Below are 21,803 nucleotides of genomic sequence, written 5' to 3'. Positions count from 1 at the left end.
AAAGGCCAGGTTTTTGTTTAAAAATGTACCAAGATAATTAATTTCAAAACTTTTTCCACCAATAATAGGACCTTTAACCTATAGAACTCAATTGAAAAAAATATTTTAGAGAGGGGAAGTAAAAATAAACAACTGTGATGTGCTTGCACAAATGTGCACATCCTCTTATAACTGGGCATGTAGCTGTGTTCAGAATTACTGATCATTTTCAAATTCATGTTAAATGGGAGTCAGCACTGACTCCCAAGTACCTCTGATTAACGCCAAATAAACTTCAGATGTTCTCCCTCTGCCTACGTGGGTTTTCTCTTGCTAGGCTACTCCGGTTTCCTCACATGTTCCAAAAAAATTAAGGTTAATTGAAGACTAAATTGTCCTTAGATGTGAGTGTGAATGGTTGTTTGTTTATATGTGCCCTGTGATTGGCTGGAGACCAGTTCAGGGTGTACCTGTACCTAAATGGATGGATTGATGTTCTTATATACTTTTCTTGACATTTTTGTCATCATATCTTACAGCACAAGCCATGGTCCATAGAGAGCTTCCACAGCATCAGAGGGATTTCATTGCGCAAAGGTATCAGTCAGGGTAAGGCAAAAACATTTTTTTATAAAAATAATAATGCATTTTAACCCGGGTTCAATCCCCGGTCCCGGCTGTGTAGTTTGCATGTTCTCCCCGTGCCTGCATGGGTTTTCTCCGGGCACTCCGGTTTCCTCCCACATCCCAAAAACATGCATTAATTGGAGACTCTAAAATTGCCCGTAGGTGTGACTGTGAGTGCGAATGGTTGTTTGTTTGTATGTGCCCTGCGATTGGCTGGCAACCAGTTCAGGGTGTACCCCGCCTCCTGCCCGATGACAGCTGGGATAGGCTCCAGCACACCCGCGACCCAAGTGAGGAGAAGCGGCTCAGAAAATGGATGGATAATGCATTTTATTTGTAAGCGCCATTCGAGGCCCTCAAGAACAATGTATATCAATCATAAAATAAAAACAGAATTTACAAACAAATAAGTCAAATCAAGTTTATTTTCAAGAGTCTCAAAGGGCTTCACAGGCCCACAGTTGTCAAGAAAAGCCTACTTGAACATCTGAACTTTATTTGGGGTGAATCAGAGGCACTTTAAATGGTAGCATTTGTGTGATTACTCCCCTTTACCATGAGTTTGAATGCGATTGGTTAACTCTGAACACAGCCACATTTGCTGTTATAAGAGGGTGTACACACTTGTGCAACCACATTATCTCAGTTGATTATTTTTTACTTCCCCTCTTGAAAAGATTAAAGTTGTTTTCAATTCACTTGTACAGGTTATTGGTCTCAATAATTGTTGTACAAGTTTTGGAATGATTTACCCTGGTCTCATTATTTCATATCCCCAAAATCTGGCATTTGACCAGGGGTGTGCAGCCTTTTTATGTCCACTGTCCATATATAAGTCAACCAGAAATTCATGTTATTCTTTAATACAATAAAAAAAGCATCTTTATTTTAGTCATTATTATTTTTTATTTTACTATTTTATTTAAATTATAATAACATTTATAAATTGTCCTCAACATTCTGTATTTGAAAACAACATGAAAAATAAGCACAATAAATAAGAGAAAAAATGAATAATGTTATCAAACTCATGATCCTGTTGCATCCAATAAAATGTAAAAAAAAAGAAATCAGTTGTACGGCATGTTTGTTGAAATTAACACAATTGATTATGTGAATGGAATTAGCCTTGTTGATGTGTGGGCAGGTGATCCCGGTGTCCGTTCTTGTTGCTGTGGTTATGAATGATCGGCCCCAGGGAGGAGTGTAGAGTAGCAGGGTGGCGCGTGGAGCAAGTTGAAAATAGAGTCAGTCAGTGAAGGCAGGAAGAAGAAGTTCGTCTACATTGTGCTGCTATTTTCCCATAATGACATGATGCTTCTCCGTTTGGTGATGATCTTGCTCTGTCTCTCCCAAAAAGCCTTGGCGGAGGTTTCATCCACAGGTGAGGATTTGCATTGAGACCACACTTCTTTCTATGATATGTCTTTGCATGGGTTTGTGCATTCTGTTGATATTTTAAACTCTACTGGATTTTCACATCCAAGTTTATAGTATACATAAACACAGGTGTAAAATTAAGCCAATCACCGTTAATATTAATATGTAAAAAAATATATAAAACACTTTTAAGGTCTTCATGCATGGGATTACGCACAACTACACTACTGCATTGAAACATGTTGCAAAGTTCAATTTGAGTGCAAAACGTGACTTCTTTCGCATCCAGTTTGCTAAACACATAAGTTTCACAAGTGTAAAAACAAGTTAGGCACTGTATATAAAGTAGAGATCTCTTATGAAAACACAGGAAATGTTTTAAATTGTGGGGAAAAAAATCATAAAATGTCTCATTTTGGATTCTTAATCAGCATACTGTGCACAATACAACGAAATAAAACTAAAATAAAGTAAAACGACTCCACCTTTGATGACACCTGACACAATCCTTTGTTAGTAAGATCAGGGAAACTGAAACAGTTTTACACAATTGAGTAATACATAGTTCTCAGCCTTTGCACATTTTAAGCAATTATCTTCAAACCTGTAGAATGTATTTAGAAACAAATATCTGAATTCAGTTTACACGGGTTTTAACTGCTGTTTAATGAAACAACATAAGACTAAAATAAATTAAAACTACTCACCCTTTTGAAGCTGCCTGACAGTGACGTAATCATTAATAACTGTACCATATTATAATATGACAATTCTTGACAGTAATACTGTCAATATTAAGACGTAAAAACTATAAACACTCGGTCTTAATGGGTTTGTGTCTTTTATTGCTATTTGAAGATTTTGCAAAGCTGGATATTCAGTGTAAAATAACTTATTTTTTTTACATGCAGTTTGCAACAAAATTAGTGTCGAACAAAATTAACATTCCACAAGCAAGCGAGCTGCAAAACAGCCTGGTTTAAAATTAGAATTGGACTCTTCTTATTCACTCTGTTGGACAGAGGACATATGTAGTTAAGACAGCGGTGCCAATTGCACCCAAAAAAAGCACAAAGACGTCCAATGAGAAAACACTTGAAATATGATTTTTAATGCGTCTGTTTCTTTTACCCTTATCTGTCCCATCGCTTACAATTACGTAGAAACTCAATTATAGAGTCCCGTCTGTAGATGCAAGCCAAAATGAACAAACGTGAACTGTTCCTCCTCTAATGACTGATTAGGCTAGCTGAAATGTTTGTGCTTCAAAGACCTTGAAGCCGATCCAGACGGAATAGTTTGACTTTTATCCTATGCAAAAGTTCATTTTGACTTCATGCAGCATGCACTTGTGCTGGAAGTTTAAGAAAACATTTAGTTCAACTTCCAAAATAGAACACAGTCAAATTTCCCATCGGGAATAATAGAAATAGAGATAATCCATTCCAGGGTCCTGTTGTCATCATAAAACATGTAATAAGTGTACAGGCCATGTTCCAAGTCATATTTTAACTTTCTGAAATGCCATAAATGTTGAAAGTTAAGTTTGACACTCTAGTGGTGCCGTGAAGATACGAGTGACGCGACTTTCAAGTTTTTCAGGATACGAACATTCGTCATTCGGACGATGTTGTGCTTTGACATGCGAGCGCAAACATGAGATGGTCATGCGGAACGAATTGAACTCATACAGTCATGTCCATAATATTGGGACATTGACACAATTCTCAACTACACACCACCACAATGGATTTGAAATTAAACAAACCAGATGTGGTTTCCCTGCAGACTTTCAGCTTTAATTTGAGGGTATTTACATCCAAATCAGGTGAACAGTGTAGGAATTACAGGTTTGTATATATGACACTACCACCACCAAACTTCACTGATGAAGTGGTATGTTTAAAATCATGAGCAGTTCCTTTCCTTCCCCATACTCTTCTCTTCCCATCGCTCTGATACATGTTAATCATTGTCTCATCTGTCCATAGGATGTTGTTCCAAAACTGTAAAGACTTTTTTAGATGTTGTTTTGCAAACTCTAATCTGGCCTTCCTGTTTTTGAGGCTTACCAATGGTTTACACCCTCTGTATTCACTCTGGTGAAGCCTTGTCATTGACACAAATACACCTACCTGCTGGAGAGTGTTATTGAACTGTTGTTGAAGGGTTTTTCTCTAGTTGGGAAAGAATTTTTCAGTACGGCTCTTCAGAGTGCTGATGGACAATGACCCAAATAGTTTTTTTTAAGGCAAAGAAGTGGAATGTTATGCAATGGCCAGGTCAATCACCTGACCTGAATCTGATAGAGCATGCATTTCACTTGCCGGAGACAAAACTGAAGGGAAAATGCCCCAAGTAACAATAAACAGGAACTGAAAACAGTTGCAGTAGAGGCCTAGCAGAGCATCAGCAGGGATGAATTCCAACGTCAGGTGACGTCTATGCGTGCCAGACTTCAGAATGTACTTGACTGCAAAGGATTTGTAAACAAGCATTAAAAGGTGAAAGCTTGATTTATGATTGTTCCTTTGTCCCATTATGGTCCTTTATAAGGGGGGGGGGGGCATATATTGTATATACAAACTGTTGTAATTCCTACACCGTCCACCTGATCTGGATCTAAATACCCTCAAATTAAAGCTGAAGGCCTGCAGTTAAAGCACATATTGTTTGTTTCATTTTAAATCCATTGTGGTGGTGTTTAGAGCCAAAAAGATAATTGTGTCAATGTCCCAATATTTATGGACCTGACTGTATGTCAAGGTACCACTGTAATTGCACTGTTTCTTATGATAGGAAACAGTAATGCTATTGGCAGTGGATTTGGCTTGGACTGCCTTACTAGGATTGATTTTTGTTATCAGAAAGCTGAAATCACATCCTCACGTGATTTAGTTTCATCAGAACGTGAAGAGTGATGTTTTGCTTTCTAAAATCAGTACATCGCTCATCTTCATCCTGTAGACAGAGCTGCTCCCTTTAGGCCGTGTTATAAATTCCTATGACAGTGAAAACCCATTCCAGGGCCAAAATCCATAGACAAGATACTTTATCAATGTTCTGGAATGGACGTACTGTATAGTGGAACTTCCACAGCCGAACAACTGGAAGAGTTTTCTGGGAAATAGATAATGACCAATGTTAAAATATAGTAGTGTTAATCAAAAAACGAGCGCATCCAGCCACCATCAATTCACATTGGCTTCCTTGCAGTGGAAGGACAATACCAGTTGGTGGCAGTAATGCACTATTAAGGTAGTTTGTTAACCGCCCACAGAAGAACAACAAGGAAGAACAAAGAAAGACAATACCTTAGGTACAGTTGTGTTTTGTTATTGCATTTTGTTTGCAGGTTATGTGGAGTGTTTCGAAATATAAGGAATTAAACACGTATCTCAAGACGCCACTGTATTTCAGTTGTATTATGCAGCGGTTAATTTGTCTTTGTACTTGTATAGAGCAAAGTACTACAAAAGTTATCCTCGTAAAATTAGATTTTTTTTTGTTTTTGAGGGTAGAACTTACATCTGCAGTGTCTACATACTGTATAACTGTCCTCTGTCAGTCACCAGAAGGAAAACAAGCGCTAAATGTTGCTGATTGGACATTATGTAGTTGTTTTTTTTTACACCCTTGAGGTTAAGGATCGTGTGGAGGCCGTGTGATTTTAAATGATGCCACAGATGTTCGAGAAGGACATCTGACCTCCATCACTTCTTTTTGGAGCAACCACCGCCCAACCACAATATCACCACATGGCCGTTCCTCCAGAGAGGGAGGACACACCCAACTCGAGCACAGCCCCAACTGGAATGGCCAGAGAAAAAAATCACCCGCTTACATAGTTTGTGCAGGACACTGCTTTGAGCCACCTTCACCACCAGGTTGAGAACTCCTGATATAACGTGAAAATACTCATACAAAAAAAAAAAATGTAAAAGTGGTCATAGTTCAAAACATTGAACAACCTAATTGAGCAAAAACAATGTAATATTTGGATTCAGTGCATCAAATTTGTCCTAATTAGGCCAAAAAACCTTAGACAATACATTTATTGTTGACCAGTGTTATCATCACTCTTCTGTGTCACCATAGATTCCAGATTCTGTGGACTTATCCACCGCCCAGTGTGTGTGTATTATTTTTTTTTAAATCCAATTGGAAGGCTGTCAAATATATTGAGCGCCTCAGCATTTTATTTTAATCAACTGACTGGAAGGCTCAACTTTATGTTCAACATCTGCACGCACTCTTACATCATGAATGCCATAACAAGGTGGATCCATGTTTAATGGTTACACATTTAATCATGATATATGAGCTAGACTCCACACACTGACAGTTCTATATTGCATCAAGCCACCAATTATCAGTTTTGGATTTTAATGTTTAAATAGGTGTGACATTGGTATCAAGTATCAAGTGTCCCGCACAATGTTAACACATTAGAAGCTCATCGGGCTTTCAGTGTGTAGTCGCTAAACCACAAAAAACAAGAGCATTCTACTTCATAAATTATTAGATTGGATTTTTAGGTTAGGAACGATTAAAGAAAAATACATTAATGGTGGGATTATAAATTAATTCGGAAAATCCCCTTACATTAAGGTACTTTTGGCATAAATAATTTAAAAAAAAAAACACTGCTTGTGCGTGATATGTTTAGCTCATGATCAAACAAAACCACACACAAAAAAAGCAGCATTCTACTAAACAATATTAGTATTGGCAGCGAGACCATTAAATAATTTTTTTTCTCCTTTTTGAATTAGAATAAGTGTTGAAAATAAGACTAAGGTGGGTTTGATAGGCATTAACTTGTTACAAAAAAAAAAACATGTAAGACTGCACCAAGCAGGCAGCTTTGGGTAATGTGCTTCAAGCCACGACATCAGCCATTTTCTGTTTCAATCGGTGTAGGAAATTCAACAAATTTTGACCATTAAGGACAAAAAAAAACACTATATGAATTGTTGAAACGTAGAACTGGAGTGTGTCACTTGAAACGATGCGTAAAAGTATTTGGAAATAACACTCAAGTGAACTTTAGCTCAGTTGTTGCGGTGCTAACAGCTACGTCAAGCTAACTAGCACCAATGCGATAGCCAACGCCGCTGGAGGCTTTTGTTGCAGTTAAAATGTTTGAGTTTAGGCGCCAGAACCGGACCATTGAAAGGTTCGGCGGTGTTGCCCCCGCTCAGGTTAATCTGTTCAGTCGACATCAATCCTCCCCGCCGACAAAGTTAGCAGAGGCGAACTCTTCGCGGCAGCCTGGCTGACCACGGCGCACATTGGCGGAGCTTTCCGACGGGGACCTGAACGCGGCGGAGTGCAGCTCTCTGGGCTTTTTTTTTCTCCCCCTCGCTCTAATTTTGGCTCTTAATCGTTTCCTGGGTAGCCTCCCGTAGTTTGCTGAAAGCCCAGGAAAGAAAACAGCAAACGTTCAGTACGGAAAGCACAACTGATTTAGGGTTAGTAAACACACTCCGCAAGGAAGAGGACGCGCGGGCGTCTCATTTATAGAGATTCACCCATGTGACGTCATTAGCACGCACCCGGAATGAGTTAACTCCAGGCGCGCGGGCCAATTACGACCTGCAACGTCATTTAAAGTGGCCCAAACCTGTTTTGTTAGAATGTTGGCTCAAAATGTGGAAGGTAACTGCATTTTTGTCACTTTTGAGTCAGCATTATTAGCTGTGATAAAATGCAAAGTTCCCACTTTTTTTCCCCTTGATTTCTGATTACAAAACTCCTGTATAGTCATCCATCAGTTGCTTAAACACGATAATAATCAAAAGCAAAGATAATTATTTAATTTCATGTAATTTAATGTGGTTTAAACTTTCGGCCACAAAGAGGATTTTCATCCATGCATCCATTTTACCGAATGATGTAACATTATATACATATAATGTATGTCGCGAAGGGGAAAATATGTGTATTTAATGATTAAATACACTTCTATGGCTTCACAGTCACATTACTGCATCTTATGTTAGAGATTTAGCAAACTTGAGCGCTATTAAATGGTTTAACAGAGAATTTATTGTCCTACTGCATTAATTTTATCATATTTTATAGTTAGTTTTGAAAGTGTGCACAGGCTCTCTACTGTATTGTCTAATTTCGCTTTTGGATACTGTTTTGGTATGTTATGACTCAGTCTGCGTCTGAGGTTGTGCAAGGCTCAAAATGTTTGCGGGTTCTCGCTCCTGCATGTGTTTTCCACACTGTGTCGCTGCTAAAATTAACCTCCTGCATCAACTAGAAAGTAATCATTAGTGTGTGACATGTAAACCTGGACTGGTGCATACTTCAAATATGTGGTTTGAAGCACAGCTTTTACACAAAATCTCTGTTTGCTTGCCAAAGTGTTACAGGATTGTTTGCAAGATCTTTGTGTTGTCCTATGTCAATGTTGTTTGATGTAAAACTAAAACTAACCTGTTTAATGTGTGTTTTGGGCAGAGGATAGCTACAATGTCATCTCAGAGGGACATGCCAGGACACGCAGGGCCATTCTGGACAAAGGACTGTTCATCGACATCTTGACAAACAATAAGACAAGTGTGGTGGTAAGTGTGAGCAGTAATATCCGTACCACTGTAATATTAATATCGATGGATACCAGTGTAATGAGACGGATGGATACATACTGTTCATATAGATTGGTGCCTTGAGACACAAGCGACTTAATTTGCTATTTTTTTGAGAGCAAAAATCTGAGATGCGAACGCTGTATGGTGGCAGGGAACTCCACTCAACTCACTTCCCAACAGACAGCAGTTCGACACCAAATGATACCAAATCCTGCAGTATCATGCACTACAAGTAACTCTATGTAATAGTCAGTGGTTAATTTGTTTTAGTTGGAGTTATACACGATCCTCTTTTGGAAGGCACATTGTACTGCAGTACACCACGACTTCATTCCAGGCTGTTGTTTTGTCAGGAGGACGGCGGCAAGTATTACACGTGGCGGCGCCTGGGTCCCGAGGACCAAAGAGCGCGGGAGCTGTGGGTGGACATGAGCGACCCCGGGCACGGCCAAGTCCGAGTGCACGGCATTTTGTCCAATTCCTACCAGCAGGCCGCTGTGAGTCTTACACGTAAAAAACACCATCTACCACAGTGATTCTCAAAGTGTGGTATGCAGGCTCCCTCTGGTGGTATATAAAAGCATGACTGAATTAAAATACAAAATAAAATACGTTTAGAACGTGTAATACAATCAAACATAATAGAATGAATGAAAATATCATTTCAAACTGATAGCAAGAAGATTAAAGGAGATACAAATTTAGACTTTTTAAAAAGTTTGCAACTGCATTTAAAATGATTAGACACAATAAAGAAAGTAGCCTAAGTACAGATGAGCTGTGTTCGACTTTTAAATACAATTCATTTGTTTTTAATCTTTTTGTTTTTTTATTTAGATAAAAATGAATTTTAATGTGCACTGCATTTTAATTGCAGTACTTTTTCCTATTTTTAAGCACAGTATTAGGAGTGTTTTGAGATACAACCCTTCGCTTGGACGATTTTTTTGCCTTGACTTGCGAGCAATGACTTGCGCTATGATGAGTGCGCTTTAGACTCTCCAGCACTCCACAAAGTGAAAAAAAATGGAGGAAATAAGCTGAAACTTGTTCATGAAACCTCACTTCACTAATAGATCAGTTTACAAACAAATTTGTGGGACAAATGTTACTTTGGTTCACAAACTATGCTTTCTGACATCCGTTCAGTTGTGCTTTGTCTCACACAGCGATTCTCTCCGCCCGTAACATATTTCAGGAATCTTTGTTAGTTTTTTTTTTTTTTTTGCTGCAAATTAACCCCCAGTATGGCTCCCAAGAAAGTGAAAAGCGCAAGTGATTGTGTTATTACGAAGCTTTCGGAACATAACTGCTAAAGAAATACAGATGCTGTGCCTGGCGGGGAGAGAGACTGGAGTGTGGGCTACACATTGAGATAGATGGCACTCAATCAGCCACGCCATTTGAAGGCACAACACACAAATATACGACAGTGTGTGTGACTTTTGGTTTAATAACAGACATATACAGCTGTTGAGCTTGAGAGGCCAAAACCTGTCAGTTTCATGTTTGTGTTGGCAGTAAACACACACTTTAACACACGGACTATGATCCCTTTTGATTGCAAAAGTCATTTGTCATGCGTGTTCATCTGTGCAGCAGTTACAAAGAGACAAAACAGATATGGGAAAAAAAGCAGGCCAGAGAAATTCAGTGTGGATCATGAAGTCATATTGTCAGGGGAGTCAAAGTGTTGATTCACGGAGAACATGTTGCATTTGATCAGTGCAAAATTCATAGTTGTTAAAGCAGCAGTGGGCAAACTTCTGTGGTCAAGGGTCACATTTGGTTTTTAAAAGAGACAGATGGGCCAGACTATCCATATTTTTGTAGAACTTTAAAAAAAAAAAATGTATATCTAAAATAATCTATTTTTGCCTTTTTTATTTAAAAAATCCCATTTTAAAACATAATTCCTAATTAATTTAGTCATAATTAACCAACTGTTTGATTAAATATATATTTTTAAAATGTTGAATGTATATATAAAATTGTTTAATTTGCTAAGATTTTTGTATTTTATTATTTATATCTATCCATTTTCCACACTGCTTATCCTCACTAGGGTCACGGGTGCGCTGGAGCCTATCCCAGCTATCTTCGGGCGAGAGGTGGGGTACACCCTGAACTAGTCACCAACCGATCGCAGGGCACATAAACAATCAACTATTCATACTCACATTTACACCTATGGACAATTTAGAGTCTCCAATTAACCTACAATGGATGTGGGAGAAAACCCGAGTACCAAAAGAAAACCCACGCAGGCACAGGGAGAACATGCAAACTCCACACAGGGAGGGCCGGATTTGAACCCGTGTCCTCAGAACTGTGAGGCAGATATGCTATCCAGTCGCTCACTGTGCCGCATATTATTCACATATAATTTTATTTATTTAAATCACAAAATAATAATTCATTCCCATTTTAACTATTATTCATAATTAATGTAACTGTAGTTAATCAATTAAATAATTTAATAAGATACATTTGAAATATTTTCAATGTAAAATTGTTTAATGTACTTATATTTCTCTCAAGAAATCAATTAAACACTTGTTTTAATAAAAAAATAATGCAACAATAAAACCTGAATACATTTGAATTAACCCTTTGTCTATGATATGTGATATGAATTGAATATGAGCTATGGAGAGGGACGAAAGCTGGTGCTAAAATGAAGTGAAGCGAGAGACGCGTACATTAACATTTGCAGCCGACAGGAGTGACGTCATGCATGCTGTGATTGCGAAATTACAATTTCAACAACCGCACTGATCAGTGGAGACTTCATTCATGTTTCTCGCGCTTATTGATAAACAACTTCACACAACATCTCTTGATAGAGTTAATGCTCCATGGGCTGAATGAAAGGACAGAGGGGGCCGCATTTGGCCAGCGGCCCATACTTTGACCACCGCTGTGTTAAAACGTCTTTAAAAAGCTTTTTTTGATAACAGCCTGATCCAGTCTTGTTTATCCCCTCTGCTGTCTTGAAAATGAATCTATTTTTGGGTTCTTGCCCACTAACCTCGGTGACCTGATACCACGCCGCACAGTGCTGTCTTCGCTTCCATTATTTTTAATAACTCCAAATGTTGCATCAGACTTAGGAGGAAACATATTTTGCGTTGATATATGGTTCGCAAATATTTTCTGTAGCCCAGCTAATGGGGTGCAGTTGGGAACCTTGAAGACACTCACTTTTTGAAAAAAAAAAAAAAAGTAAGGATAAGCGGTTCAGAAAATGGATAAAATGTATATATACTGCTTTTTAACATCTTAAGCAGGTACACACATATGAGAATCGGGTTAAATTAGACTATTTTCCATCCCTTGCGATCAAAGTCAACAAATGCCCGATCGTCGCAGGTTTCTTGAAGATTATCCTGAGCAATTATCCTGTGGTGTGGGGTTTATTAAGATTGATTTTTCCTTCCAGATCTGCTCAAAAAAATGGTCGGCCTAACAAACATAAATGTTAAACCTGTTCAATAGTTATGATTGCAAACCCTTAAGTACACACATACATACACACATACAATTGGGACAAATTTGAGCATTTTCCCTCTTTAAAGTCAGCAATGGCCTGATTTTCAGATTTATGTGAAAGATCATCCTGGTTGATTATCTGTTGATGTGGGGTGTGTTAAAATTGGTTACATATGTACATAGCGATTTTGAACATCTTAACCCATTTTTAAACTGCTCAAGAAAAAGAATCAGCATATGTGTTCTTACTGCCTTATAGTGAGTGGTGTACTCGAGATAAATATTCTTTATTTGCCATTGTGAATATTGAACAAGTTTAAAATTCATGAATATCAGGACTTACCGGGGAGATCAGGGAGACAAATTCAGGGGGACAAATTCACTGTTAAGACAAGCCACACAGATAATTGCTCAGGATAATCATTTAGAGGTATCCAATAATCGTACCTTTGCTGATTTTGACCGAAAGAGAGAAAAAAGGCTCAAATACGTCCGATTTTCAGTGTTTGTGTGCATGTGTGTGTGTGTGTGTATGCATGTGTGTTGGTGTGTGTGTGCGTGTGTGTACCCCACTTAAGCTACAGTAACTGCCTTTGTAGAGATAATAAGGTTCACTTTTGACAGACACTGTCAACAAGGATTTCATTTAACAATGTATTTTTATTGGTTGCATTTTGCATTGCTGTTTTTCATGTTTTGTTGCAAATAAGGTCCTTTTTCATGGTTCTTGTACTGGATGTCATTAGATTAGTTCGGTTGTGCCTCATAAAGTGACTGGTGTGTGTTTTTCATTTGCAGAAAGTTGCCCTGTCGTTCGACTTCCCCTTTTATGGACATTACCTTAGGCAGGTTACCATAGCAACAGGAGGTAGGTTGAACATCTTTGGGGTGTAGGGTTGGAACGGTTTGCCAAACACAGCCAAATCGACTGTGTGGAATTCCTCTAGATTCACTTATAGGGGTCCAGTACTTTTAACCATGGTGCTAGCAGACGTGAGGGTGTAACTGTACGACAAAAAGAATCTGAGTTCGGTACATATCTTGGGTTTAAGATTATAGTTCCGTTCCAGAAAGAGAGCTTTTCTTTTGTGTAAAGAGAACCACAATTTTGATTAGAAAAAAAACTGTAAAATGCTGGCAGTAAAGTCGCCAATAAATGAAAAGTTGTCAAATAAACTATATAATGTATACATTAAAATAAAAATATAACCATTTAAGAATATATAACATCTTTAATATTTTCTTTTTAGGAACGCGCAACATCAATAGTTGCTTCTTTCTAGGAACAATGCAGACAAGTCAAACTGAACAATAAAATAGAATGAGAATAATATATACAGTCTACCAGCTTAAAACTTTTCATTTTAGAAAAGTGCAACATCAAAGTTTGTCTTCTCATCAGTTAATGAACGATGCTGACAAGTGCAGCACTAACAGTTTGAAGAATATAAACTAACTATTCTGTACAATAATTAATAATATCTACCCACTTAAATTTTTCATTTTGGGAAAATACAACTGTAGTTTGTCTCCTTTTTAGGAAATGAATGCTGAAGACAAGTGAAACACTAACAATTTGAACTATAAAGACTAAATATGCTGTACAACATTTAATAATTTCAAGTAGCTCAAATCTGTTCTTTTTAGGGAAGTTTTTTTAGACGAGTGTAGGGGTAACAGGTTGATCAGTCTAAATGATTGTTTTATACACACAGTATATATATATATATATATATATATATATATATATAGAGAGAGAGAGAGAGAGAGAGAGAGAGAGAGAGAGAGAGAAAAAAATACAGAAATTCACATTCATACACACACAAGTTAATAAGTTTGCCATGTCATCCGCTAGGCACAGACTGCGCTTCACTGTGTTTGTTGTTTGCGTGGCAGTAATACTTCCTGTCCTCTACCTGAAAAATCTGAATATGAATATGTGTACCGGCACAACCCTAATTGGAAGTATTTTGGTGTTTCTGCTCATATTTAGGCTTTATCTTCACCGGTGAGCTCACCCACCGCATGCTGACGTCCACACAGTACATTGCACCACTGATGGCTAATTTTGACCCCAGCCACTCCAAAGAGTCTAAAGTGCAGTACATGGATAACGGTACAGTGCAATTATCATTACATTTCATTGCACCTGCCAGCACAAATTTAAGACACTCTGTGTCAGTTTCATTCTTTGTATTTTAAAAAAAATATTGATATCATAATTTATTTTTAGAATTTATATATACAGTAAGTCCATGGTTTACTGTACATAATTTTCACTAACATTTCATTTATTATATTATCTTTGAATCGCTTTGTTTATTCTTATTCTAAATGGCCTTATCAGAGCTCATCCCCAACAAAAAATTGTGAACAATTTTTGAAAGTATGTGTATTCTGGGCGGCACGGTGGACGACTCGTTAGAGCGTCATCCTCACAGTTCTGAGGACCGGGGTTCAATCCCCGGCCCGCCTGTGTGGAGTTTGCATTTTCTCCCCGTGCCTGCGTGGGTTTTCTCCGGGCACTCCGGTTTCCTCCCACATCCCAAAAACATGCATAAATTGAAGACTCTAAATTGCCCGTAGGTGTGACTGTGAGTGCGAATGGTTGTTTGTTTGTATGCGCCCTGCGATTGGCTGCCAACCAGTTCAGGGTGCACCCCGCCTCCTGCCCGATGATAGCTGGGATAGGCTCCAGCACGCCCGCGACCCTAGTGAGGAGAAGCGGCGCAGAAAATGGATGGATGGATGGATGGATGTGTATTCTGGTGAAAATGTATGCATTTTCAGGATCATTTGGGCAAATTCCCATGTAGCAAGTCGTCAAAGTACTTGCCCTGGAATTTGTCCAAAATGGCTGACTTAGTGTTCAATTTCAGACATTTTGTGTGCCCTCTCTTGATGAACATGTCCAGTCAGTCTCGTGTCGATTAGTGAAACTGGTATTGCAGGCTATTTTTGTTTCTAACTTTCCAGGGTCCACGACGGAGGAAATTTTCCCAAAATGGCTGCTTCAAACGAAAATGGCCAACTTCCTGTTCAATTTTGGGCTTGGGTCCTTGAGTCGTTTTTGTGAATCCTGTCTTGGTGAAGATGTCCACACAGTTTCATTTCAATCTGTGAAACTAGTGTCAGAGGTTTTTTTTCTTTTTATTTTCCAGGGTGTGTTACTGAGGAAATCTGCCCAAAATAGCTACTTCAAATTAAAATGGCTGATTTCCTGTTAAATTTCAGACATGGATCCTTGATACTTTTTTTTGAGCGTCCTGTGTTGAGGGACATGTCCACCCACTTTTGTGATGATTAGTGAAACTGATGTCGGGGGCAAATTTTTTTCCCACTTTCCAGGGTGCACGACTGAGCGGATTTTGGTGGGGTTGAGCTTTGATATTGTGCTTGATTCCTTCAGGTGAGGTGTTTGTGGTCCAGTGGGAGCGGGTACGACTGTTGGGCAAAGAGTCGGCGGGGGCCTTCACCTTCCAAGCCGCACTCTACAGGACAGGAAGCATCTCCTTCAGTTACAAAGACGTAAGAAGTGTCATTCCAGAATTGGAGGGCGATTTAGGCACTAGTGTTTGTTTGAGAATGTTTTGTTTCATTTTCTAAAAAATAAAAAAAATATTATTTGAGTCAAACATTAATAGTACACATTTTATATTTTAATTGCCATATGACAATTTGCTGTGTTACAGACACTCAAGCTCCTGAAAAATATCCATGTTAAAAATATTGCTGTATAAATCATTTCCCATTAAATAAAAGAACATTTATCGTTTCAATACTAATTTTATTTTAGTATTACTCTAATACAGTAACAAAGTTGCAAATCAATGCTAATGTTAGCATTTTACTTAAGCGTACATGTTAGCAGTGTTAGCTGCGATACTAACTGGTCAAGAACAAACTTAACTACATTATTTTTAAATAGATGATATTTTGTAGTTTTTCGATAATATGAGGTACAGGATTGCGTTTGTTTGAGTGACACACTCCGTTACAGTTGAAAATATCAATAAATGTGAAAAATAGAAGAGAGCTCACTTTTTTCCCCATCCTCTAGATGGCTAAAGAAGTTTTAGTAACAGAGTTGTGTGTATGACACAACTACAGAACGCAAGTACTAGTATTTAAAATAAATCTTTGATGAAGCAAGTGTTTTAACACTTAAAAAGAAGACCTAGACAAAATCATACCAATAAAAGATGATTGAAAATGTATTTTTCATGTTATAGTTGCTATTTAGGTTGGTCATCAAGAGGCAGGAACAAGAGGGGGGGAAAAACAATTTTAAGGAGTACTCAAGCATTATTTGGCACAGTGGTGCCTTAAGACACAAGTTTAATTTGTCCTGCGACAATGCTTGTAACTCAAAAATATCTTTCCCAGTTGAAATGCCCGGAAATACCATTAATCCTTTCCAGCCTCCCCCAAAAAATAAAATAATTTTGCAATGTGATTATTAATAAGGAAAATAGCACTTTAAAATGTTGTACTGTATAAAAACACACAGTGATAGCTCAATTAAATTGAACGTAAAGAATTAAACAGGTTGTGCATCCCGATTAATTCATTGTGGCTCCTTCTGATTTGCATGACTTGGACACCAGGTGAGACTATAACACACTTATTTATGTTTGGATGCCGTTTTCTCATACCATTGAGCATCTTCCAGATACCACTCCCTCCCAGTGACAACAGTTTAGCTCAACAACCCGTTAAGGTTGGCCTGTCTGATGCCTTCGTGGTCACATCATCGTCCCAGTCAGAAGGTTGGCGCCGGTCGTTCCTTTTCAGCCAAACTTGCGATGATGGTGACATCTTTCTCAATCACAGGCGTACAAAGGCAGACGGTATACGAGTACCATCGGATCGAGGTCGGCGCTGTTAATATCAGCAACTCCTCAGCGGTGGAGTTTATGCCATTGCCCAGTAAGACAACACACTGACAATCCGTAACTAGGGTTGGGCGATTAATCGTTTTTTGGATTAATTAAAGTTTTTCCGTAAAACAGATTTTTCTTAATACAATTTTTTTTTGTAGCTTCTGTAGTTCAAAGCAAGTTTCTGCTGATGTGCACCTCTAACACTAACATGATTGCAAACAGAGAGGAGCTAGTTAAGAAAAGCATAGTCAGCGTTGCCAACTTAGTTATTTGGTGACTTTTTAATTATTTTTCAAAAAGAGACTTGCAACTTTAATTCCTGCTGGAAGCAATCAGTTTCACATTGTTTTGCATGACAAGACAGATGCCTGGTGGACATCTTGAAAACCTTTGACCCGAGTTGCAGTATGTGCTTTCCTCATTTGAAATGTTAATGTATTTAGGATCATGTCAATGTAGATGTTTGACAAAAGGGACATTTTTCCAAGACGAAACACTCAGTTTAACATCAGCTGAAAAGAAAACAAAATGCTATTATTTCTGTAGCAGTTGATGGACGTTCGTGCTGGAAAAAATGGTATAAGGAGAAATAAAGTAAATCCCAGAAAGGGGAAAAAAAACAAAGAGGTTGTTTTGTCACTTGTTTTTTTCTATAAGCAAAATGAATATATATATTCTTTCTATATTAATATTCTTATTTCATTGATCAGCCGCTATTTTGGTTATCGGCCAATATACCGGATATCAGCCTATTTGTCAGGATTTTTTAGGCCCCAATATTGGTATCGTCATCGTCCCCAAAAATGCCACATTGGTCGGACTGTAGGAAACATCATCATTATGATTGTTTGTCCAGCTATATGTTAAGTTAGGGAAGTTCGATGGGACCTTTGGAGTGAGGTCGGAGGTAGTTGGGCTAACTAACTAACCAAACAATCAACAATGATAAATAATACCTCTGTTCTTCACATTTTGTATTGTTAAAATTGTCTTTCCGATTTTGATAAGTGCTCTATTCAGGGCTACAGCAGGGTAAAGTCGCCCCCCAACATTTTGTCATATTTACTTCCATCAACACTAACAACATTTGCTAGCCTACTAAGTTTGTTCTTGTCTCCTATTTCTTAGCCTGCCTACAACACGACAACTGTGAGTGCTGCATCTCATCCAATCAGACTTCTGACTGCAGTTGGTGTAATGTACTCCAGAGGTGAGCAGATAAACATGCCGCACAGTACACTCACTCACGTATTACAGTAGTAATCGACACAAAGCGTGTATTAGGTGTTCGGATGGTATGGATCGACACAGGCAGGAATGGTTGGACTTTGGCTGCTCGGAAGAGGTAACGAATGTTCCTTTTGGTCTATTCAGTCATCATCAGACGCTTCTTAATGCACAATTGCACACACTAATTAGATCCAATGCAAAAGCTGTGTGAAATAAAAGTTGCAATTTATTTTATTTGTTTTATTTGTCATAATTTTTAGGAAAAATGACAAAAATGAAAAATTAGTACGACGGCCACACTGAGAAGAAAATAATGAATGATGCTTTATTATGATAATAGAGGTGATAATTTTTCGTGAAAAAAAGTTGCATTTTTTAATTTATTCTCAGAACAGTAATAGTTGTCTTTTTTCATTTCTAATATTTTGCTGATCTTACTTGATGAAAATGTTTGATATTTATTTATTATTAGTTGTAATTTATTTTATTTATGTTTTATTTGTCATTATTTTTAGGAAAAATTACAAAAATGACAAATTAGTACGACGGCCACACTGACAAGAAAATAATGAATGGAACATTATTATGATAATAGAGGTGATCATTTTTTGTGAAAAAAAGTTGCATTTTTTAATTTATTCTCAGAACAGTAATAATCGTCATTTTTTCATTTCTAATATTTTGCTGATCTTACTTGATGAAAATGTTTGATAATTATTTAAGATCTGTGTATTTTTCATTGAAAAATTAAGGGACATCGATCAAAAATGACCTCTACATATGTGTATTAAGTCCAAACTGAGAAGAAAATGAGGAATGCTAGTATTATGATAATAGAGTTGCCATATTCTCAAGATAATTTTGCAAGAATGTCATCATTTTTCATGAACAAAGTTAAAAATATTAAAACTTTATTCTTGTTACATTGATGACAGTCCTCCATACGTGCCTAATCTAATTTTAACTGATCAAAATATTACATAATAAATGAAGATAAGCATATTTTTTTAACCAAAATTACTTGTTCTTTCTATAAAAGAGTATTAGTGCCACACTAAAAAAAAATAATATTGATATTGTGATAGCAGTCAACATATTCCAAGAGTTATTTTGTAAGAAAAAAAGTTGCCATTTTTCATTTATGAAGTTGAAAAAAAACATTACAATTGTATTCTCATAACATTGATAATACTCTTGAACATTTCTAATATTTTAATTACCTTATTTAATACAAGAATATAGAAACAGTTCAAACTAAAACCACCAGACTACCATATTGTTGAACGGATAGCTTTCAGTATTAGCAGCATTTAGGATACAGTTATTTAATTGGCTTGTCCATTTAATGAAGTAGCTGCTGAGTGTATTTAATAGTTTTTGTGTGTGGTTTAACAGAGCAAAAGGACCAATTGTGACGATTACCCCGAGGAGGAGAGTTCTATCACACCGGAAATGTATAATGTGACCTTGTCGTCTGTGTTGCAAAATGACTGCAATGGTGATGGTGAGGACAATCAGTTATTTATTAAGTTATTTGAAGCGGCTATCTAATATAAAATTGACTTTTTAAGTGCTTGTATATAAATAGTTGTTTGTCTGGAGTTTCCACCCACCCATCAAGTCCGAAATTACACAACCAAATAAATCTTTACTTATCTGCCTATTTCTGAAAATGTTTCTGTGAGCGAGCAGGTTGGTTGAAAGTGAAAGAAACCTGTTATTTAATAATGTTTAACAATAAAAATGTTTCCTCAAAGTAAATTATAGCACAGCCTCACATGCTTCATTTATATGAGATATACTGTACATACAAACAGACCGTCCAACAATGACAAATCCGTATTGCCGCGGTGCGGTCTACTTCACATCCAAACCAGCAGGAAAAGCCTCCAGGCTACTTCCTGGTAGCCCGAGCTCCGCCCCGGTTTCCTTGGGACCAAAAGCTGGTATTCACTTTTTCCACTTTATATTCCAGCCTTCTTCCAAAAATGTATTTATTCCTTTTTTCCCTAAAATTCTACACACAACAATCAATAATGACATTTTTGCAAATTTATTAGAAATCAAAAAATAAGAACGGAAATTATGTAAGCAATCAGTCTTCCACAATACTTTCATGGACCTTTGGCAGCCATTACAGCCTCAGGTCATTTTGAATATGATACTACAAGCTTGGCACGCCAAAATAATACATAATACATCTCCCATAATAGAACGTTCTTCATGCAGATGCAGAGCGGGATATTCCTAGAAGTAGTTTTGGTTGGGCTAACACAGCAGTCTTGGTGGGTGTCGCATCTGCTCTGGTCTTACTCCTGGCTCTGGCTCTTGTGGCTCTTTACATCTACTGCCACCCGACTGCCACATCGCCACTTTACTTCATCCAGGTGAGTTCTGTACTGCACTGTGTGTCGCACACCAGCTGTCATTTTGTTTCATTCTCATGCTTTTCTTTATTACAGCGACACAATAGCTACTGGCCCTCCTTGAAGTTCCACAAGCAGCAGCAGCAGCCTGGCTACACTGAAGTTGAGGGAGACGCTCAAGAGAGGAGCAGCATGGTCGAAGCTGGACCATGATGGAGCTACAAATACAAACCTAGACTATTATTGTTGTTTTTTTCCCATTCACCAGTAAGCTAAATTGAAGCTCAAAAAGTACTTTATTGTGTTTTGCAATATAAATAGACACAATCAAATCAAAGTATGGATCGGTGAATCTGCATATAAAAGCTACAAATATCAACTTGGGAGTTCTTTCACTGACTTTAATACCATTAAAATTTTCCAGGTTAATTTCATTAGGTAAGTCTAATGCAAGATTCCCATTTAAGTATATACCATTTAAATATTCTTATAAAATAAACATTTAGTTTAATCACTTTCAAATACAGTTTACTTCAAAATAATGCTTCATGTTTATAAGGGCAAAAAAAATGTTTTTTAAGTGGAGGTACCTTGGTTTTAAGGTCATGGTTGGGTTCACATTGGGTGCAATAAGGGATCAAAGAGCTAAAAATAAAAGTGCTTATCTTTTGTGTAAACAGGAACATGACATTTAAAATGAAACTAAAATAACTGCAAACTGCTAGGAGTAACTTCTCCAATAAAATGAAAAGATTCTCAATATAAACAAAATAATGTTGATATAAAATAAAATTTTTAAAAATTCTAATGATGTACAGTCTAACAGCCTAAACTCTTGAGATAAGTTCATTATCAGTGGTTTGTCTTTATGGAAAATAAAGTATGCACACAACAATAATAATACTGTGGTTTCAGTATTTTTTTGCATAACTTGCTGTTCTCTAACAAGGAGCTGATAGGTGTTTGCTCTATGAACCAACCAATACCTTTCCTTGACCAATTAGAATTGGTATTTAAACAGTCCTCCTTACATTTTGACATCATGAGACCAAGACATTTTCTTTTTACTCAGCCATACAAAATTGTGTAGCCATAGCGTTAAACTGTTTCAGCATTTCAGTTTTCCTGATTTTCTGGGGCGTGGCTAAAATGGTGCCAAGTGACGCAAGAACTTGAACATGAAATGAACTGACACGCCCACAGCGTTTGAGAGTGGAGAGAACGGCTTGAATTTTCACAAC

The 21,803-nt window shown here is 37.4% G+C and overlaps 1 protein-coding gene across 2 annotated transcripts; it reads left to right on the top strand.

Moving 5' to 3' along the window:
• The first annotated feature begins 1,116 nt into the window (after positions 1-1,116).
• On the top strand, positions 1,117-20,941 carry LOC133466514 (plexin domain-containing protein 1-like). 2 transcript variants are annotated; one of them, XM_061750302.1, is made up of 14 exons: positions 1,117-1,990; positions 8,461-8,567; positions 8,945-9,088; positions 12,882-12,951; positions 14,077-14,199; positions 15,493-15,611; positions 16,756-16,852; positions 16,917-17,012; positions 17,327-17,371; positions 18,095-18,176; positions 18,251-18,311; positions 19,592-19,700; positions 20,426-20,583; positions 20,659-20,941. In XM_061750302.1, the coding sequence occupies exons 1-14, from the start codon at positions 1,918-1,920 to the stop codon at positions 20,773-20,775; spliced, it is 1,401 nt and encodes a 466-aa protein (XP_061606286.1). In that variant the 5' UTR covers positions 1,117-1,917; the 3' UTR covers positions 20,776-20,941. The 2 variants fall into 2 exon arrangements, with proteins under 2 accessions (XP_061606286.1, XP_061606287.1); XM_061750303.1 differs by lacking the exon at positions 17,327-17,371 and having other exon boundaries at positions 1,123-1,990.
• Positions 20,942-21,803: the final 862 nt, after the last annotated feature.

The sequence above is a fragment of the Phyllopteryx taeniolatus genome, chromosome 16 (genome assembly GCF_024500385.1).
Source record: "Phyllopteryx taeniolatus isolate TA_2022b chromosome 16, UOR_Ptae_1.2, whole genome shotgun sequence".
Taxonomy (NCBI): Eukaryota; Metazoa; Chordata; class Actinopteri; order Syngnathiformes; family Syngnathidae; genus Phyllopteryx; species Phyllopteryx taeniolatus.
This window is presented reverse-complemented; position numbering and strand designations above follow the sequence as displayed.